Source organism: Pelophylax lessonae, assembly GCF_965119305.1.
Source record: "Pelophylax lessonae genome assembly, chromosome: 3".
NCBI lineage: Eukaryota > Metazoa > Chordata > Amphibia > Anura > Ranidae > Pelophylax > Pelophylax lessonae.
Genome location: NC_138770.1, coordinates 370,530,642 through 370,550,188, shown reverse-complemented (window position 1 = coordinate 370,550,188; position 19,547 = coordinate 370,530,642). Strand labels below are relative to the sequence as shown.

Below are 19,547 nucleotides of genomic sequence, written 5' to 3'. Positions count from 1 at the left end.
ATCCGGTGGATCGGAAGGTGGAAGCCGAATCCCGCTCTGTTTTTTCCCTGATAGGATCAGCCTTTAGGCCAGTGGTGGCCTTTGGTTTAGTTTCACAAACATTGACAGAATGGGCCAAGTTGTTACGCCGTGACTTAAAGGGGAGAGGTATCCCCCTGGCAGCATCCGATTTGATGGAGCAGATCATACAGGGACTACAGTTCATTTGTGACGCCGCTTTGGACGCAACTCCCTTGTTAGGGCATGCGTCGATGTCAGCAGTAGTCCTCAGACGCGTGTTGTGGTTAAAGTGCTGGTCGGCGGATCAAGGTTCCAAGAAAGCCTTGGCTAATCTCCCTTTTCAGGGGGATCGCCTGTTTGGGGCCACCCTAGATTAGATTATAAAAGATCTCACTGGGGGTAAAAGCGCTTTTTTGCCACAGACTGCTAAGGGTAAAGGACCTCGTAACAGACGAGGACCTTCCTTTTCCGCTCATAAAAGGTTTGTTCGCTCCGCTGGGGCGAGCGAGAAGGGCAAAGCTCCTTCAGGGGGTTTTAAAGGACGCTGGTCGGGGAAACAAAAGTCCGGCTCAGCCAAACCTGAAGATAAAACCAATACAGCCTGAAGGTACGCCCCCACCCATCTCTGGGGTGGGGGGACGTCTTCACCGGTTTCCAGATCCATGACTTTCCTGAATCCCGGACAAAGGGGTTCAGGAGGTCGTACGGTCGGGATTCAAGATCGAGTTTCCATCCCTTCTACCGGTGCGATTCTTCCCTTCCAACATTCGTATGCTACAGGGAGCGGTAGTTCCCGTTCCTTGAGCAGAACGTTTTTCTTACTTTTTTCAAAGATCATTTCCAGTTCCCTCCAGGAGAATTCTTCTAAGGGAGATTCTTTTCTAATGGAATCGGGATCCCGATTCCCTGGACAATCGGATCCGGTTGAGCGAGCGGACCAGGGAGTCTCTGGTCTGGTGGCTTCGGTCTCCAATGCTCACCCAGGGGAAGTCACTCCTTCCGATAGTATCCAGGTTTTCGATAAATGTGTGGGAACTGAGAATGATCAGACTGTGGCTGATTTACTGGACCGAGCAGCTCCAGGGCAGCCCGGTTCGGATCCAGTTGGACAATGCCACGGCTGTGGCTTAGGTCAATCACCTAGAGGAATTGGCAGGCAGATTATCTCATCCATCAGACTCTGGATTAAGGGGTAGGGTCCCTTCATCCAGGGGTATTTCACCAGCTGTGCCTACATTGGGGCACCCTGGATGTGGATCTGTTGGCATCTCGGCTCAACAGGAAGGTGCAGAGGTTTGTAGCCCGCGATCCTCTAGTGGACGCAAAAGGCGCGCTGATCGCCCTGTTGGGGCAGTATCAGCTACGGTATGCTTTCCATCCTCTCAAGTTTCTGCGGGAACTTCCTCGCAGAATAGAGGTGGAGGGAATTCCAGTTATCCTGGTAACTCCGGACGGACCTCGTCGAGCCTGGGACGTCGACTTGGTGAGGCTAGTCGCGGGCACTCCTTGGAGACTTCTTCTCAAGGAGGATCTGCTGTCTCACGGACGGATCTTCCATCTTGCTTTACAATAGCTGGCTTCAACAGCCTGGCCATTGAGACTCAGGTACTGAAGGACAAGGGTTTGTCAGCTTCAGTTATTCCTACTCTAATTAAAGCAAGGAAAGCGACTTCCAGCAAAGTCTATTATCGCACACGGAGGTCTTATATTGCGTGGTGTGAATCTCTTGGATTTCCCCCACGTACCTATTCGGTGACCCGAATCTTGGCCTTTCTGCAACAGGGAGTTGAGCAGAAATTGTCCTTGAGCACTATCAAGGGTCAGGTTTCAGCATTAGCAATCTTCTTTCAGAAACCTTTGGCCACTCATTCCTTGGTGAGGAATTTCATCCAGGGGGTGCGACACCTGGCTCCGCCAGTGCGCGCACCCTTACCACCCTGGGATCTTAATTTAGTGTTGTCGGTTCTTCAGAAACCTCCCTTTGAAGATATTAGGGAGATTCCCTTGCTTACGTTATCCCAGAAGGTGGCCTTCTTGGTGGCCATTACTTCTGCATGCAGGGTGTCAGAACTGGCCGCATTATCTTGTCGTTCCCCATATCTGGTGGTTCATAGGGATAAGGTGGTTCTTCGTCCGAATCCATCCTTTCTTCCTAAAGTGGTTTCAGAGTTTCATCTGAATGAGGACATTGTATTGCCTTCCCTATGTCCTAAGCCCAGTCATCCTCGGGAGTTTGCGTTACATTCCTTGGATGTGGTTCGGGCAATCAGGGTTTACCTGAAAACTACGGACTCGTTTCGTAAAACGGATTCACTTTTTGTGATCATGGATGGCCCCAAAAAGGGGTTGCCTGCATCTGCCACGACTATCTCCAGATGGATCAGACAGACGGTGGTACAGGCGTATTCTATTAAGGGTCGGAATCCTCCGTTCCCTGTTAAGGCGCACTCCACTCGGGCGCTTAGTGCTTCCTGGGCCTTCCGCCATCAGGCGTCAGTGGTCCAGGTTTGCAAGGCGGCTACCTGGTCGTCGGTTCATACCTTTACAAAATTTTATAAAGTTGATGTGATGGCATTGGCGGATGCCTCTTTTGGCCGCAAGGTTCGGCAGGCCGCAATTTGAGGAGACTGTTGGTCTACCTCGAGGGATTTTTTTCAGTTGGATTTTCAGTTGAGTCTCATCCTTTGGTTTGATGAGCCTTTAAGACTTCTAGTCGGCACGGTTGGGCCTTCTGGAATTAAAATTTGATTTCCGTTATCCTACCCCTCATTTGTGGCACTGCTTTGGGACGTCCCTATTTGATATTAATCAAGAAGACTGCGTCTGTCAAATAGCGACAGAGAAAAATAGATTTTTTTAAAATCTTACCGTAAAATCCTTTTCTCTTAAGCTCATTGACTGACGCAGTACCCGCCCTCTGTTTTTAAGTTGGGTTGGGTTAAATTCTCTAACACTGCTTTGTGACATAACTGACTTCCTGGAGCAGAGAGAGCGAGGATATACCCTCTGGGACTGCCCCTAAGGTGTGGCCAGAATGTTTTCCTTCTGCCTAGTCCTACTCCTGTAGAGGGCAGCATAACCCTATTTGATATTAATCAAGAAGACTGCGTCTGTCAATGAGCTTAAGAGAAAAGGATTTTACGGTAAGATTTTACAAAAATCCATTTTTACCTGGTTGGCTACGTTTAGCCTTTGAGAAGTATGTTTATTGCTGTGTTCTTCCCACCCCTCATATTGACACTGCTTTGGACGTCCCAAGGGTCAAAGAAGATATGGAGCGCTTTCCGTCAATGAACGAAGAGAACTGTTTTTTTGTCTTACCGTAAAATCCTTTTCCCTGATGATCATTGACGGACTCGGTATCAGGACAATATCCCCCCGGAAAACATCCCCCTGGATAACGTCCCCCCCCCGGATAATATCCGCCCAGGACAACATCCCCCCGAACAATATCTCCCCCTGTACAACATCCCCCCCGAACAATATCTCCCCCTGTACAATATCTATCCCTCTGGACAACATCCACCCGGATAATATCCCCCCTGGGACAACACCCCCCCCCCCCCCGAACAATATCTCCCCCTGTACAATATCTTTCAGGCAATATCCCCCCGAACAATATCTCCCCTGTAAAATATCTTTCAGACAATATCCCCCCCGGAAAACATCCCCCTGGACATATTCCCCCCTGGACAGTATCCCCTGGGCAATACCCCCTTTACAATATCCCCCTGTTCAATATCTTTCAGACAATATCTCTTGGACAATTAACCCCGGACAATATCACCGGATAATATTCCCCTCTAAACAAGGATTGATTTTCAAAGGAGCCGCAGCCCTTGCTGCTTTTAGAAACAAGCCCTAAAAAGCAGTTCTGACAGTACAGGAATGGGGGTCAGGATTAAAAGTAACATACATACACACACACACATATACAAACATACAAAAAGATGTACAAACACACATGCATACACATGTATACATGCACACATACAGACACATGCATACACATGTATACATAGACACATGCACACATACAGACACATGCGCGCACATACATATGCATACACACGTATACATGAACACACGCACACAAACACATGTAAAAACAACCCATACAAACGCACACACATGCATACACATGTACACACGTACAAACGCATGTTTCCGTATGTGTGCATGTGTCTGTGTGTTCATGTATACATGTGTGTGTGTTTGTACGTGTTTTGTGTGTGAATGTCTGTGTGTGTGTGTGTGCATGTATGCATGTGTGTGCATTTGTATGTGTGTGTTTGTACATGTTTTGCGCGCACACAAACACACATACAAATGCACACACATGCATACACATGTATACATTCACACACATACAAATGCACACGCATCCATACACATGTATACAAGAACACACACAGACACATGCGCACACACACACACGCACGCACGCACATGTATGTATATGTATATATATATATATATATATATATATATATATATATATATATATATATATATACACACACACACACAAATTTACAAACACATATGCATACACATGTATACATGCACACATACAGACACTTGCACGCGCACACACACACACACGTCTGTATGTGTGCATGTATACATGTGTGTGTATGTTACTTTTAATCCTGACCCCCATTCCTGTATCGTCAGAACTGCTTTTTAGGGCTCGTTTCTGATAGCAGCAGGGCTGCTGCTACTTTGAAAATCAATCTTTGTTTAGATCACTTTTCAGAGGCATTTGGCAGGCGGTAAAGAGGCAATATGTTGCTTCTCACCTCCTGTTTAAAGACTGGAAATGCAGCACCACCACACTGCAACCATGCACACAGTTTCAGGGTGGTTGCAGTGCAGCCCCATTCACCCTGGGTATACCTCCAGCTGCAGCCACCACATGTGTACATCCCCAGATGCTGCCTCTGCAGCTAAAGGGGGAGCAGATAAGGGTAGTAAAGACAGCTCAACCATGTGGTTTTACTGCTCCTCCAACCTGACATGTTAACAAGCCCTGTGTGGATGTGTGCTGCGTGTAGCGCTTCAATGGGCTCCCCCTACCAGCAGAAATGCAGGGAAAGAAGTCCCTGACCCTTTTTTAAACTTGTGCCGCACCCAAAGCACCCCATGTTTGCCAAAGTGTGGGGTGTCATTAAGAATTAATGGCACCCCTATAGAGCAGAGCATTTGTCTGTGTGTCAGGAACGAGCATGATACTGCGCGTCTTCTGCGATACACAGTAACGTGAATCAAACCTTGGGCAGGGGTGCCTCAAGACAGAAAATACTTTTCAAGGGCGCCCCGACTGAAAAAAGGTTGAGAAACACTGTGCTAGCCTACCTGCACAGTACGCGCGCAGTCAAATACGAGTATTGCGTAACTATTCTCATTGGTCTGCCGCGCCACGGTCTACACCATGGCATCTTGACATCTTAATTGATCAAGCAATCAACCAATAAAGTGAAATAGAACCTGAACTCGACGCAACGACAGGTCACTTTTGAAATTTCCCCCACCCCGATGCCCATTGTCTCGTAAGTGGATGTTCATATCGTTGATTCTAACGATAGCGTCGAGCTGCACTTATATTTAAAGTGCGCCCCGTTTTGTAATCAAGGGATATGAAACCCCATGTCACACAGCTTTTTTATTCCCCGCATAACAGTGGAAGCTGTATACATTTGCGATCTATATCCTGTTGCTCTGAAATTATGACACACAGTGCAATGTTAAGTCTAAAGCAAATGCAGATGGCTCTGACGTCGGGTGAACTAAGGATCTTCATGTGTCTTTGCCCGCTGTCAAAAGGGGGGATATTGTCTGAAAGATATTGTTCGGGGGGATGTTTTCCCGGGGGATAATGTCCGGGGGGATATTGTCCTAGAACAGGGGGGGATATTGTCTAGGGGGATATTGTCTAGGGGGATATTGTCTAGGGGGATATTGTCTAGGGGGATATTGTCTAGGGGGATATTGTCTAGGGGGATATTGTCTAGGGGGATATTGTCTAGGGGGATGTTGTCTAGGGGGATGTTGTCCGGGGGGATGTTGTCCTAGAATCGATGGACTCAGCACCCGCCCCTCTAATGAGTTGAGGTTTATGGTCTTCTGACACTACTTGTTACAAAACTGAAGAGTTAGAGCAGGAAGTGGGAGTATATGCCCTGGGACTGCCCTATGGATTTAGTCAAACTCTTAACTCTTTTCGCCTAGTGTTCTGCTCCTAATGAAAGCAGCATAACCCAAGGGTCAAAGAAGATGTGGAGCGTTGTCCGTCAATGAACATCAGAGAAAAGCATTTTACAGTAAGACAAAAATCCAGTTTTCTGTGAGTTAATTGACGGACACAGCACTCACCCCTCTGGAGTGTTTGTTACTTCTAACACTGCTTGTTACTAAACTGAAAGCCTATAGCAGAGAGGGGGGATGTATACCAGCTAGGACTGCCTATAGGCATAGCCAAGTCTTTCTGCCTAATGTTCTACACCTGTAGGGGGGCAATATAACCTTGTGGTTCTGAATATGGAGAGCTGTGTCTATCAATGAAATGGATTGTACAGTAAGTACAGAAAATCCCATTTTCTATTTTGTTCACTGACGGACACAGCTTCAAGCCTTCAGACCATTGGGCCTTATGCTGTCTCTTTAGGAGTAGGACTAGGCAGAAACCTTTTTGGTTACGCCCCTGGGGCAGTCCCATAGGGTATACTATCACTTCCTGCTGTAGGACTTGTGGGGTTGATTAGCTCTGTGGCGGGTATGGATGACCCCTTGAGGGGGTTTGTTTACACAGGGAGATAGCCGAGAAGTGGTTGCAAACAGTTTGGTTTATTCATGCAATTTTCTTCACCAGACTGCAAGCGTCAAGAACATCAAAATAAAATAAAACACAAAATAAATCCTTGCCACTGTGGGCGGCTACCTTCTCACACACAGCAACCTATCTAAGGAAGTCTGTCTCCAACCTACTGTTGGGCAGACTTTGCTGATCCTACAGCAGACACTCAATAGTCCATGTTTTTCTCTTCACACAACAAATGTCCATTGAACATGTCCCTTTACTCTTCACATACAACACATTCCTTTGCTTGTCTCTTCACATAGCAAACAGTTCATTTATTTCTTTCCACATAGAAATAGTCCAAGACCACACCTTGAGTAGTCTTCAGTCTTCATTAATTTCCCCTTCACACAGGAAATGTCCATTAGTTTCTTTTCACATAGAAACGATCCTTGAGTAGTCTTCACACTTGTTACCCTCCTCAGCGCACATCGCTCCAGGAGGTCTTCCCCCCTCCTATGCTCACACAGCTTCAGGGGGCACCCATCTGATTGTCCTCCGCTACCCACACGGCGTCAGGAGGCAGCAATCCTTCTCCCAGGCTCTCACAGCGTCGGGAGGCACACATCTGACTGTCGTCCTCTCCCCAGCCCACACGGCGTCAGGAGGCAGCAATCAATAGGACTTCCTTTGGACAAATTATAGAGGCCTTAACTTCCTCATTCCGAACAGCTGAAGGCCTTTCAACTTCCTTAGACAGTTCTGGCTACCTTTGCAGCCGACACCCTATAGTAATTGGTGAATTTTCTAAACCAGGTGGAAATGTATCTCCTGTCTGTGACTACATCCACAGATTCACCTGACTTCCTGTCACAGACTCCAGTTTTTTTTTTCTGCCTAGTCAGGAGTAGGGACCTGGCTCTCTGCTGGGATCTGCGGTCCTAGCATTTTTATTTTTTTTTTTTTTTAAATGGGATTTTTTATTTTTGTTTCTGTGTGAACTACAATCAACAGCCGGACTGGGTGACACACTGGTTATTCTAGATCCTTATGCCCTTCCCAGTCTGGCCTGCTAGCGTGACCCAACTATTAGCTCCACGCTAGGTTGGCCTTGACATAGCCCCACTGAACAGGGGCTGGCCGGCGAGTGAAACAACTTGCGAGATTGCATAGCCCTGGTTACGACAGCAGTCACGATCATTGTCGCAGGGTACCTCAGGCCACAGCACCCCCATTCCAAGATGGTGTGGTGGACTGCTGGGAGTAGGGCCAGTCTCGTGACTGTGGTATGGTGAGTAGTGTCCCCCCCCCCCCTCCTTTCCCCTCGGAATTGTTGGGGTGGTCGTGGGCCCTCCTCTGAGATGGTAGGCCCCTCCTGTGTCCTTCCACCCCCTCATACTTTTCCTCCTTAGCTGTTTTTTCCCCGTGTAGGTGCCCTCATTTGTCCCCTTCCCTGGCATGTTTTTGGCTGGGGGGCTTGTATGGTCCTGGGCCGGAGAAGTAGTGGGTGGCGCCGCTACCAGCCCCTGGTGGCGGTGTCTGTCCCATGCTTTCCTGGGGTCCAGGGTCCCGTGCAGTGCCGCGTGGTGCCGCCATTTTGCTGTGAATTCTGTATTCCTGGCTTCGGCGGCCATGTTTGTGTAGTCCAGCGGCCATGTTTTTGGTTTCCCCATAGTGTTTTATTTCCTGTAGTTTGATGCAGTGCTGAGGCTGCGGGGCCTCTAGTGTCAGGTCAGCAATTACTCTGGCTCTTTCTAGCAGTGTGGCAGACCGTTTTGGCGCTCTGGGGGATAGAGTACCCCCACAGACTCAGCTCGGGTGGTAAGTTTCTGGGGGTACTCTATCCTTCCTCTGCTTTATACAGTGCTGCCGGGTGCGCTAATTCTTGTGGTGCCCCATTGGTGCAGGGGGGGGGGGGTTCCTGAAATTTCTGAGCAGCACGGTTCCAAAAAACCCTTTATGGTCATGGAGCCTTTGTAGCGCGTTTCACCACCCGGTCTGCTCCTGGAAGCTGCGGGACCCTCTGGGTCTTTGTCTGCCCTGGCGGCCATGACTGCAGCCCTGCAGTCGCTGGTAGCCAAAGTAGCTATGGCCTTGCAAAGGAGGCCTGGCAAGAAGCGCCCCTCGTCCTCACCTGTATCCTCTGCTTCCTCAGATTCTGAGGTAGATTTGGCCGTTGCGGACGAGATTCAGCCCACTGGGTCTGCGTCCACACATGCTGAGTGTTCTAATAATAGTTGGGATGTCGTTCTCTGCAGCCGCGCATGAAAAAGCGCTGGTGGAGTCTCTGATTTTGTCAGTGCGGGTAAATTTAAAGTTGGAGGAGTCCGCTCCAGCTGAGTCGGTGACGCCGGTGCAGTTTGGCACCTACAAATCTTTCAAGGTGACTAAGGTGTTTCCCTTTCCTGCCTATTTTGATGAGATTGTCACTAGTCAGTGGTGTTCACCCAAATGCATGGTTGGAATATCGAAGTGTTTTTTGTTAGGAGAAATCCCTTTGTGGAGTCTCTTCAGAAGAAACGAACAGTTCCACCATCGGTGGATTCTCAGGTTTCCAGGCTAAATATGGCCACACTTTTTGCTGGTGGAGGATTCTCTGTCTTTTAAGGACTGTATGGACAAAAGATCTGACACTCTGGTCCGGTACCTCTTCACCGAGGCTGATTCAATTTTGAAACCGGTGTTTTCCATCACCTTGGTATCCCATACTTTATCAGAATGGGCCAAGATTTTGCGCCAGGATCTAGAGAGGAGTAAACACTTTTCTGAGCTGGCGGATCAGTTGATCAAGGGGTTACACTATATTTGTAATGTGGCCCCTTTGGCGGGCAGGGTTTTTGTGACGGTGATCCTTTGCTGCATGGTCTGGTTGAAGTACTGATCGGCTGACCAGGCTTCTAAAAAGGTGCTGACTGATCTTCCTTTTGTAGGTGACCTTCTGTTCGGTGTCTCTATGGAAGAGATTATTAAGGGTCTTATGGGAGGCAAGAGTATATTGCTTCCGCAGGCTGCTAAGGGCAAGGAGCCTCGCCGTAAGCGGGGTCCCTTCTTTTTGGCTCACAAGCAGCCCTTTCGTCTGTCTGGACTGGAACTGGCCGATATTTTTGTGACGTCATTCTGCCTTCTTAGACCGCTTCCCTCGCATTGGACAGCCTCGTCTGGAGTCGGGACTAGTCTCGCGGTAGTGTATCACAGCCATACACTCATCCACAGCAGCCCGGTGCCAGCCACCCACAGGCTCTTTACCAGCCAGCCACCCACAGGCCCGGTGCCAGCTAGCCAGCCACCCACAGGCCCGGTGCCAGCTAGCCAGCCACCCACAGGCCCGGTGCCAGCTAGCCAGCCACCCACAGGCCCGGTGCCAGCCAGCCAGCCACCCACAGGCCCGGTGCCAGCCAGCCAGCCACCCACAGGCCCGGTGCCAGCTAGCCAGCCACCCACAGGCCCGGTGCCAGCCAGCCAGCCACCCACAGGCCCGGTGCCAGCCAGCCAGCCACCCACAGGCCCGGTGCCAGCCAGCCAGCCACCCACAGGCCCGGTGCCAGCCAGCCAGCCACCCACAGGCCCGGTGCCAGCCAGCCGTCCACAGGCCCAGTGCCAGCCAGCCACCCGCCCACAGCCCCTGTGCCAGCCACCCACCACAGGGTGCCAGCAATTAAGCATTAAATAAAAACGAACATATTCAGTACCAGATTTGTGCCAAAAATTGTCTTTATTTTTCAAAACTTTAAATGTACAAAATATCGGCACATATCGGCCGACACGTGACCAAAATATCGGTATCGGCCCTGATAAAACCATATTGGTCTATCCCTAGTCTGGATCAAAGGAAAAGGGCTCGAGATCCAACTCTAAATTTGTGGAAGGCTCCCAGAGACCTTGGAATGGTAAGTCCAAAGCGGGCACTTCTGGTTCCGCAGACAAGCCTTACACAGCCTGAAGGGTTGCCCTCTGGGTTGGGGGGGGAACATCTTTGCTTCTTTCCGGATCCGTGGACCTTGCATTCAGGATTAATAGGTCCACGAACTGATTGGTTTGGTTGCGAGTTTTGCTCCTTACCTCATGCAAGGTTCTTTCCTTCCAACTTACGCCTGTCTCCAGAGCAGCTACATTGTCTCTACGGAGCAGTGCAGGACCTGTTGGCACAAGGAGTTACATAGTAGGTGAGGTTGAATAAAGACAATAGTCCATCCAGTTCAACCTGTGTAGGTGTGTGTGTGGCTGTAATCATCTCACATAGCCCTTAATGTCCTGATCCTTGAGATGTAAGTAAGAGTCTTTTGAAAGCCACCATACTACCCGCAGAAACCACCTCTTGTGGTAGAGAATTCCACAATCTTGTAGCCCTAACAGTAAAGAACCCTCCTCGTTGCCTGAGGTTAAAACGCTTCTCCTCTAATCGCATTGTATGTCCTCGAGTCCTCATGCAATTCCTTTGAATGAACAGTTTTTTTTCTAAGCTGAGATCCCCATTAAGATATTTATAAATTGCTATCATGTCCCCCCTCAGATGTCTCTTCTCCAGGGAGAATAAATCGAGCGATTGCAGCCGCTCTTCATAGTTAAGGTCCTCCAACCCCCTAATCCGTTTAGTTGCCCTTCTCTGGACTCTCTCCAGCTCCAACACATCTCTCCAGAGGACTGGCGACCAGAACTGGACAGAATACTCCAGATGCGGTCGGATCAGAGTTTTATAAAGTGGAAGGATTATAGTCTTCTCTGGAATACATCCCTTTCTTTATGCATGCTAATATTCTGCTGGCTTTGGCTGCTGCCGCTTGACATTGCATGCTGTTGCCTAATCTATCATCAACCAAGACTACCAGATCTTTATCCATTTTTGATTCCCCCAAGGGTTCCCCTCCTAACGTGTATTGTGTTTTTATGTTTTTAGTCCCCAAGTGCAAAACCTTACACTTCTCCACGTTAAACCTCATTTGCCATGTCGTTGCCCACTCCGTTATTTTGTCCAGGTCATTCTGTAGGATATCTGCTTCATGCTGTGTAGTTATTGCCCTGGCCAATTTTGTGTCATCTGCAAAAACTGATAACGAACTACTGATCCCGTCCTCAATGCTGTTTATGAATAAATTGAACAAGGTTGGTCCCAGGACTGAGCCCTGGGGCACCCCACTTACTACCTCAGACCAGTCTGAGTAAGCCCTGTTTATTACCACCCTTTGGACACGGCCTTTTAGCCAGTTTCGTATCCAAGAGCAAACCCTGCTGTCGATACCTGCAGACCTTATTTTATAAATTAAGCGCTTGTGGGGAACTGTATCAAACACCTTAGCGAAATCCAAGTACACCACATAAACTGCTCTGCCCCTATCTAGCTCACAGCTCACCTCCTCGTAGAATGTTAAGAGATTGGTTTGACAAGAACGCCCATTTGTAAACCCATGCTGATTACTGCTGATGGTGTTGTTGTCTTTAGCATTCTCTACGATATAGTCCCTTATCATCCCCTCCAGAAGTTTACATATTATTGATGTCAAACTGACAGGCCTATAATTTCCCGGGATATGCCTCTGGCCCTTTTTGAATATCGGAATCACGTTAGCCTTCCTCCAATCCCCTGGTACATCTCCTGTCCTAATACTGTCAGCAAAGATCAAGAACAGTGGTCTATATATAACCTTACTGAGTTCCTTGAGTACTCTCGGTTGTACGCCATCCGGGCCTGGTGATTTGTTTGTGTTAAGTTTATCCAGCCTTTCCCTGATTTCACCCTCTGTTAGCCATAGTGGCAAGTCCTGTGTATTACTATTAACCATACAGTCATGGTCAGTGTACCCTTCCTTTTCCTGTGTAAAGACTGACGAGAAAAAAGCATTCAGCACGGTTGCTTTTTCAGTGTCCTCTGTAACCATCCTCCCGTCATTGTTAATTATGTGTGCAATATGCTCTGCCCTAGTTTTTTTGCTGTTGATATATTTAAAGAATTTCTTTGTTTTTTTTTTTTTTTACTATCCTCCGCTATTTCTCTCAAAGTTGATTTTAGCTATCTTGATTTCTTGTTTACTTTTCTTATTTGCCTCCTTGTATTGCTCGAAAGCCGATACTGTGCCCTCTGATTTTATATTTCTTGAAGGCCAATTTTTTTCCCCTAATAATAAGTTTTTTAACGCTACGGTTTAGCCAGCCAGGTTTGGCTTTGTCTCTTCTAAATTTATTTCCCATAGGAATGCACTGCAAGATGCATTTGCTTAATATGTTACTAAAGCATTCCCATTTTTCCTCTGTGATCAGTGATCCCAGGGTTTGGTCCCAGTTTACCCTTTCCATCAATGAGTACAATTTTGGAAAGTTTGCCCTTCTGAAGTTTAGGGTTCTTATGTTCCCCACTTGCCGTGTTATATTATTTACACGAAATGTGATCATCCTGTGATCGCTAGAGCCCAGGTTGTCCTGGACTCCTACCTCCGAGATTGTCTGGGTCATTAGTGATCAATAGATCCAGGACCGCGTTTTCTCTGGTAGGGGAATCCACCAACGTTGACATGTAGTTGTCCTATAAGGTTTCTGTGAATAGATGGGCCTTCTGTGAGTGTGCAGTCCCCTCATCCCAGTCAATGTCGGGATGATTGAAGTCCCCCAATATGATGACTGATCCCAATCTTGCCACTTTACCCAAAAGTGCTAAAAATTCCAGCTCTACCTCCTCCCCTTGGTTAGGTGGCCTATAGCAAACCCCCACAACTACTTTTCCCTTTTCTCTTTCCCTATGGAGTTCAACCCACACAGATTCTAAATCCATGCTCATCCCATCCGTAATGTCACTCCTTTCTATCACCTTTATATTGTTCTTGACATAGAGACATACCCCTCCCCCTCTTTTTCCTACCCTGTCCTTCCGGTACACTGAATTCCCTTGGATATCGGCCAGCTTGTCATGTGAGGGGTCGAACCAAGTCTCTGTTATTCCCACAAGGTCTATGTCATCCTCATGTACTAACATTTCCAATTCATCCATTTTATTAGCTAGGCTCCTGGCGTTAGCATATACCCCTCTTAGTTTCACCGAAGTTAAACATGATTGGCGGTTCTGTTTATTCCTGTTTGGTCTAAGGTTTTCCCGCACAGACCTGCCAATTGACGTTGTGGACCTACTGTCGCTGCTGACCCTACCACTGCCTTCAGTCCTTTGCTCCCTCCTGACTGATTCTACTTCTGGGCCCAGCCCCCCCTCCCCCCCCCCCCCCGTCTCCTAGTTATTGTGTGTTTCCAGAGTTTGAACGTTTCCAAGGTTTTTATTCAAATCTGTTTACAGCAGGAAGGAAGGCAAGGTTCATCTGATCTTGGATCTCAAAGCTCTGAACCACTTGTGTCGGTTCAGAAATTTCAGATGGAATTCATCCACACAGTAGTAGCTTTCCTTCATCAAGGAGATCTGCTGGCTTCTATCAATCTCAAGGATGCTTACCTTCATATTCCTATATATGTCGGGCATCAGCATTCGTTTTGCTGTGGGCAAGAAGCACATTTAATTTGTGGCGTTACCCTTTGGTCTCGCTTCAGCTCCTCTGGTGTTCACAAAGGTTTTGGCCCCAGTGTTGTTACGGCAGAAGGGGATTGTGGTACTAGGTTACCTGGATGATCTGCTTCTGCATGCAGAGTCGTCTTCGGCTCCAGAAGCCGACTTGGATGTTACGTTGTGAATTCTGCAGGAGTTCGGGTGGAGACTGAATTTTCAGAAATCAGCACTGTTTCTGTCTACAAAGCTGGACTACTTGGGTCTGACGCTGGACACAGCCTCAGCCCGGGTGTTTCTTCCTCAGACTAAACTTCTGAAGCTACAGTATGCTGTTAGGCTCCTGTTGTCTTACCATCATTCATCACTCAGAACTAGCATGCAAGTGCTGGGTCGGATGGTCTCCACCTTCGAGGCGGTTCCATTTGCGTAGTTCCACACCAGATCCTTATAAAGGGAGATTCTGATCAAATGGAACAGGGATCCGCTGTCGTTGGACAATCTGATCCTGTTGAGTCAGGGCTTCAGGGAGTCTCTCTTATGGTAACTCCGCTCCCTGGCCCTATGTCTGGGTAAAATCCTTTCTTCTCCTGTAGTGGACTGTGATCACCAAGGATGCAGTCTGTCCAGATGGGGATGTTTGTTGGGAGTGTGTTTGGCCCAAGGTGTCTGGACTCGGGAGGAGTCAAGGTTGCCGATCAACATCCTGGAAATTCGGGCGATCAGACCTTGTCTCAATGGACTGATCGTTTGCAGGCACGCCCTGTGCAGATACAATTGGACAATGCTACAGCTTTGGCATATGTCAATTATCAAGGGGGGCACAAAGAGTTTCCTGGGAAGTGGCCGGCATCTTGAGGTGGGCAGAACGATATGTTCCAGCCCCTCTCTGCTTTCTACATTCCGGGGGTAGAGAATTGTCAAGCGGACTATCTCAGTCGGCAGATGTTGGTCCCGGGAGAATGGTCCCTTCACCCGGAGGTATTTCATCAACTGTTTCTTTGGTGGGGGACCCCCCGATGTGGACCTGCTTGCTTCCCGTCTCAACAGGAAGGTGCAGAGGTTCGTGTCAAGGTTTCAGGATCCTCTGGCCGAAGCTGCAGATGCTCTGGGGGCCTCTTTGGGTCAGTATCGTCTTATTTATGCCTTTACTTCAATACCACTTCTGTCAAGACTGCTACGCAGAATCGAGGTAGAAGGAATTTCAGTCATTCAGGTGGCACCAGACTGGCCTCGCCGGTCCTGGTACGCAGGCCAAGTAAGGCTGGTAGGAGACGTCTCTTTGAAACTTCCTCTCAGGGAAGATCTTTTGTCTCAGGGACCAATCTTCCATCCTGCTTCACGGTCGCTGGCTTTAATGGCCTGCCTTTTGAAAGTCAGGTGCTGAAAGATAAGACTGCGGTCGGAGTCGGTGATTCCTATGCTTTTGAAAGGTAGGAAATCTACCTCCAGGAAAGTTTATCATCGTGTTTGGAAGGGGTACGTTACTTGGTGTGAGTCGTGGGAGTTTTCTCCCCGGTCCTTTTCTGTGTCCTCGCCTGTTGGAGATTCTACAATTGGGTGTAGATCAACGATTGGCTCTGGGCACCATAAAGGGCAAGATTTCCGCCTTAGCAATTTTTTCCCAAAAACTGTTGGCAGAGAAGTCCTTGGTTCACACTTTTATGCAGGGAGTTTGCCATGTGGCTCCTCCAGTGCGCTCCCTGGTACCGCCATGGGATCTCAATTTGGTACTGTCGGTGCTTCAAAAACCTCCTTTTGAAAATATTTGAGAACTTCCTCTGCTCACTCTGTCGCAGAAAGTGGCTTTCTTAGTAACTATTACTTCCATACATCGTGTGTTGGAGTTGGCTGCATTGTCCTGTAGGTCACCTTACTTGGTGATTCGTAGGCACAAAGTGGTGTTGCGAACCTGTCAGGCGTTCCATCCTAAGGTTGTCTCGGGGTTTCATTTAAATGAAGACATTGTTTTACCATCCCTATGTCCTAAGCCAAAACATCCAAAGGAAATTGCCTTACATGCCTAAGATGTGGTAAGGGTGGTTCCTGGTGTACCTGGCAGGGACTGAACCAATTAAAAAATCATATTCTTGGTTTGTTACAGATGGACCTCGTAAGGGGCAGGCCGCATCTGCTGCGACCATTTCCAAGTGGATCAGGCAGACGTTGGTGCAGGCCCACTCCTTTAATTCTCAGGTTCCTCCTTTCCCTGTTAAAGCGCAATCTACGTGGGCGCTTAGTTCCTCCTGGGCCTTCCGTCATCAGATATCAGTGGTTCAGGTATGCAAGGCGGCTATGTGATCATCTGTACACACATTCACAAAATTTTATAAGGTGGATGTACTTGCATCTTCGGATAAGGGCATTTGGCCGCAAAGTTTTGCAGGCTGCAGTTGCAGAGGCTTCCGCTTCTTGAGGGTGTAAATTTTTCCTGGTAGTGAGCTCCAGTTGTTGTTAGTGGAGCTCCTGTTACCTTGCTGGCTTTATTTAGCATTGTTGGGAATTATGCGTTTGCTGTTGTTTTTTTTCCCACCCCTCATGTTGACACTGCTTTAAAACATCTCAATGGTCTGAAGACTTGAAGCTGTGTCTGTCAGTAAACGAAAGAGAAATCTGGATTTTTGTCTTCCGGTAAAATCCTTCTCTTAGGTTCACTGACGGACACAGCCCCCTCTTTGGGGTTATGTTCTTCTGACACTGCTTGTTACAAAGGGGCTTAACCAAAAATGTTTCCACCTAGTCCTACTGGTTTGAAGACTTGATGCTGTGTCCATCAGTGAACCTCAGAGAAAAGGATTTTACAGTAAGACAAAAATCCGTTTTTTTTTTTTCTAGTTAACAGGGAAAACTTTAATTGCTTCAAAGTTTCCAGAAATGTTATATCTCTAACTAGGGGAGGGAGGAGTGAGTGGAGTTGATGCCTTATATTTGGCTACTTGCTTTTCAGGTGCAGTGGTGACTCTGCTATATTCTGCAACTGTAATAGGTCTTGTTTTACATAGTTGATATAAACGTAGTGGCGTCTAGATGTTTAGAATTGGATATTGGAACCTCCTGAATTGTGTTTTTTTTTTTTTGGGGGGGGGGGTTTGGGGGGTTTAGCATTTGAATACGGTGCTGCAACTGTGAGCCAAGCATGTGGCTTGTGGTTGTGACATGGTCCAATCATTACCTTTTGTGAGCGAGTTTTACAAGTGGGGCCACCTTTCACATGTTTTTGCCTAGTCAAAATTGCTGCAGCCGTGAAAAGCATTGTGGCCACAGAACGTTTATAAACCCCTTCAGCTGCCATGGTATGTTTTATGTTGGCCACTGGAGATTTTAAAACATGGTGTAAATGAGGCATAACAGTGAAAGCAGTGTTACACTTCTAACTGTGCTATGTGGCAGAGGTTTGAGGCCTTAAAGGGCTTGTCAAAGGTATAAATCCTTTGGCACATTAGGCAGCTCATATATGTTAACATTTTGTATTTTAGCTGTGTTTACTGGCTTTCAGATCTAACTTTAATCATCATTTTAAAGAATTTTTCATGTACCTTTTTTTATTTTTTTCTAGGGTCCTGCCATCCTAAGTAAAGCTGTGTTCTCCAAATGCTTCTGTGAAGTTCTTTTGAACAGCAGCAAACCGGTACCATGGGATTTGAGTGGAAATCTGACCTCCCATGTTAGCCTGGGAGAGGGAACTGAGAAGACACACCAACTACAAATGATCAACTCAACACTTTGGACAAATATGGCAGTTTCATCTTTGGCAAGCTTTAGGTCCATCATCTGTTTCATTTACTAATGTTAAAGCCCTGTTTATAATGTTTGGGCAAAATTTAAATTGTGTAAAAGTCTAATAGCATCCAAAACGCACACATTTTTTATAGATGACCCTCAACAAATACACCCATCTATTGACTAGATCCAAAGTGAGCATAGCTTGAGATTGTGCATTCCCTAATCATCTTGCAGTTTGAGTAAAAACCAAGGATGGGTCAAACTAGCAGGTTAAACAGCATTTTATTGGCGACGTGCCATTTTAATGCAGTATATCACGTTGGGCAGTTAGGTTATATATATATATATATATATATATATATATATATATATATATATATATATATATATATATATATATATATATAATAGGATTGCTGCTAGTCACTGAAATATGTTTCCACACCGCATGGAACTGAATAGCCAAAAACTGTTCTGCTGTCCCCTTAAACAAACATTTTAATAGTGGTGGAAACCCCCTATGTGAATGTGAAACACCAGAATGCGGTTTCCAACTTATAATACTGAAACCCTAATAACTGGTATATAGCTAAAATAAAAACCGTGTACTGTCAAGTTATAATACCACCTTAATTGTTTTGGATGACCAATTCTGAAATTTGTAAAGGTAAAGTTAATGCTCTAAATTTAGTTTACTAGGTTTGCATTAGAATACCCAAGGCAATTTTTAATGAACTTTGGTACAATACGTTTTTCGATGGATTCAGATCTTCATAGCCTCGGTGAAGCAATCCCAGGATCCCAGGCAATTCCTTTTACCAATCCTGCTGCTTATTAGGGGTGTGAAATATCCCCTCTCCCAAATTCCTTAAAAGCTTTAGCAGGCCTTCTAGATCAGTGTTTCTCAACTCCGGTCCTCAGGGCACACTAACAGGCCAGATTTTAAGTATTACCTTGGGGAGATGCAGACAAAAGTACTGCAATCACTGAGCAGCAAATGATATCACCTGTGATGTATTTCAGTTTTCCTGCAAACCTGGCCTGTTAGTGTGCCCTGAGGACCGGAGTTGAGAAACAGTGTTCTAGATTATTACTTTATAGATGGAACTTAGTGTCTGGTATACTAGAATTCAAGAGTCAGAATTTTCAAACAAGTTTTCTTAGGTCATAAGAAACAGGCACCTCGTATAACTACTTGGGTTATGTTGCCAACGTCCTGTGAATAGGCACTGGCTAAAAAAAGGCAGGAGTCTCTGCCCAGGCAAAAACCTTCCCATCTCAGTTAAACCTAGCTGGTGTCCTTGAGGTTTTCCTTTTGTGGACTTTAGTTCTCTTTTTATAGACTATTCTGAACTGCCCTGCAGGTGAATAAACACCTAGGTAGCAAGTGTGGGTGCTCTTTCCCCTGCCTTCCTTTTTGTGGGAGGATGAGGTGTTAAGAGGAACGTCCTTAGGAATATTTGGAAACTGTTGATCAAAAATCATCTGTTGACTTGTCCTCTCAGGTAATAAGGGATGGCCCCAGGCTGCCACGGACAGATGACCATAGTT

General features: G+C 46.9%; 1 protein-coding gene across 2 annotated transcripts in view; it reads left to right on the top strand.

The window, feature by feature from the left end:
- MDN1 (midasin AAA ATPase 1) overlaps positions 1-19,547 on the top strand; it is a 902,759-nt gene that overhangs the window by 585,281 nt on the left and 297,931 nt on the right. For both annotated transcript variants that reach the window (XM_082250237.1, XM_082250236.1), the window contains exon 60: positions 17,830-18,035. In XM_082250237.1, the coding sequence (XP_082106363.1) occupies positions 17,830-18,035 (206 nt within the window). The remainder of the gene's footprint in view (positions 1-17,829; positions 18,036-19,547) is intronic.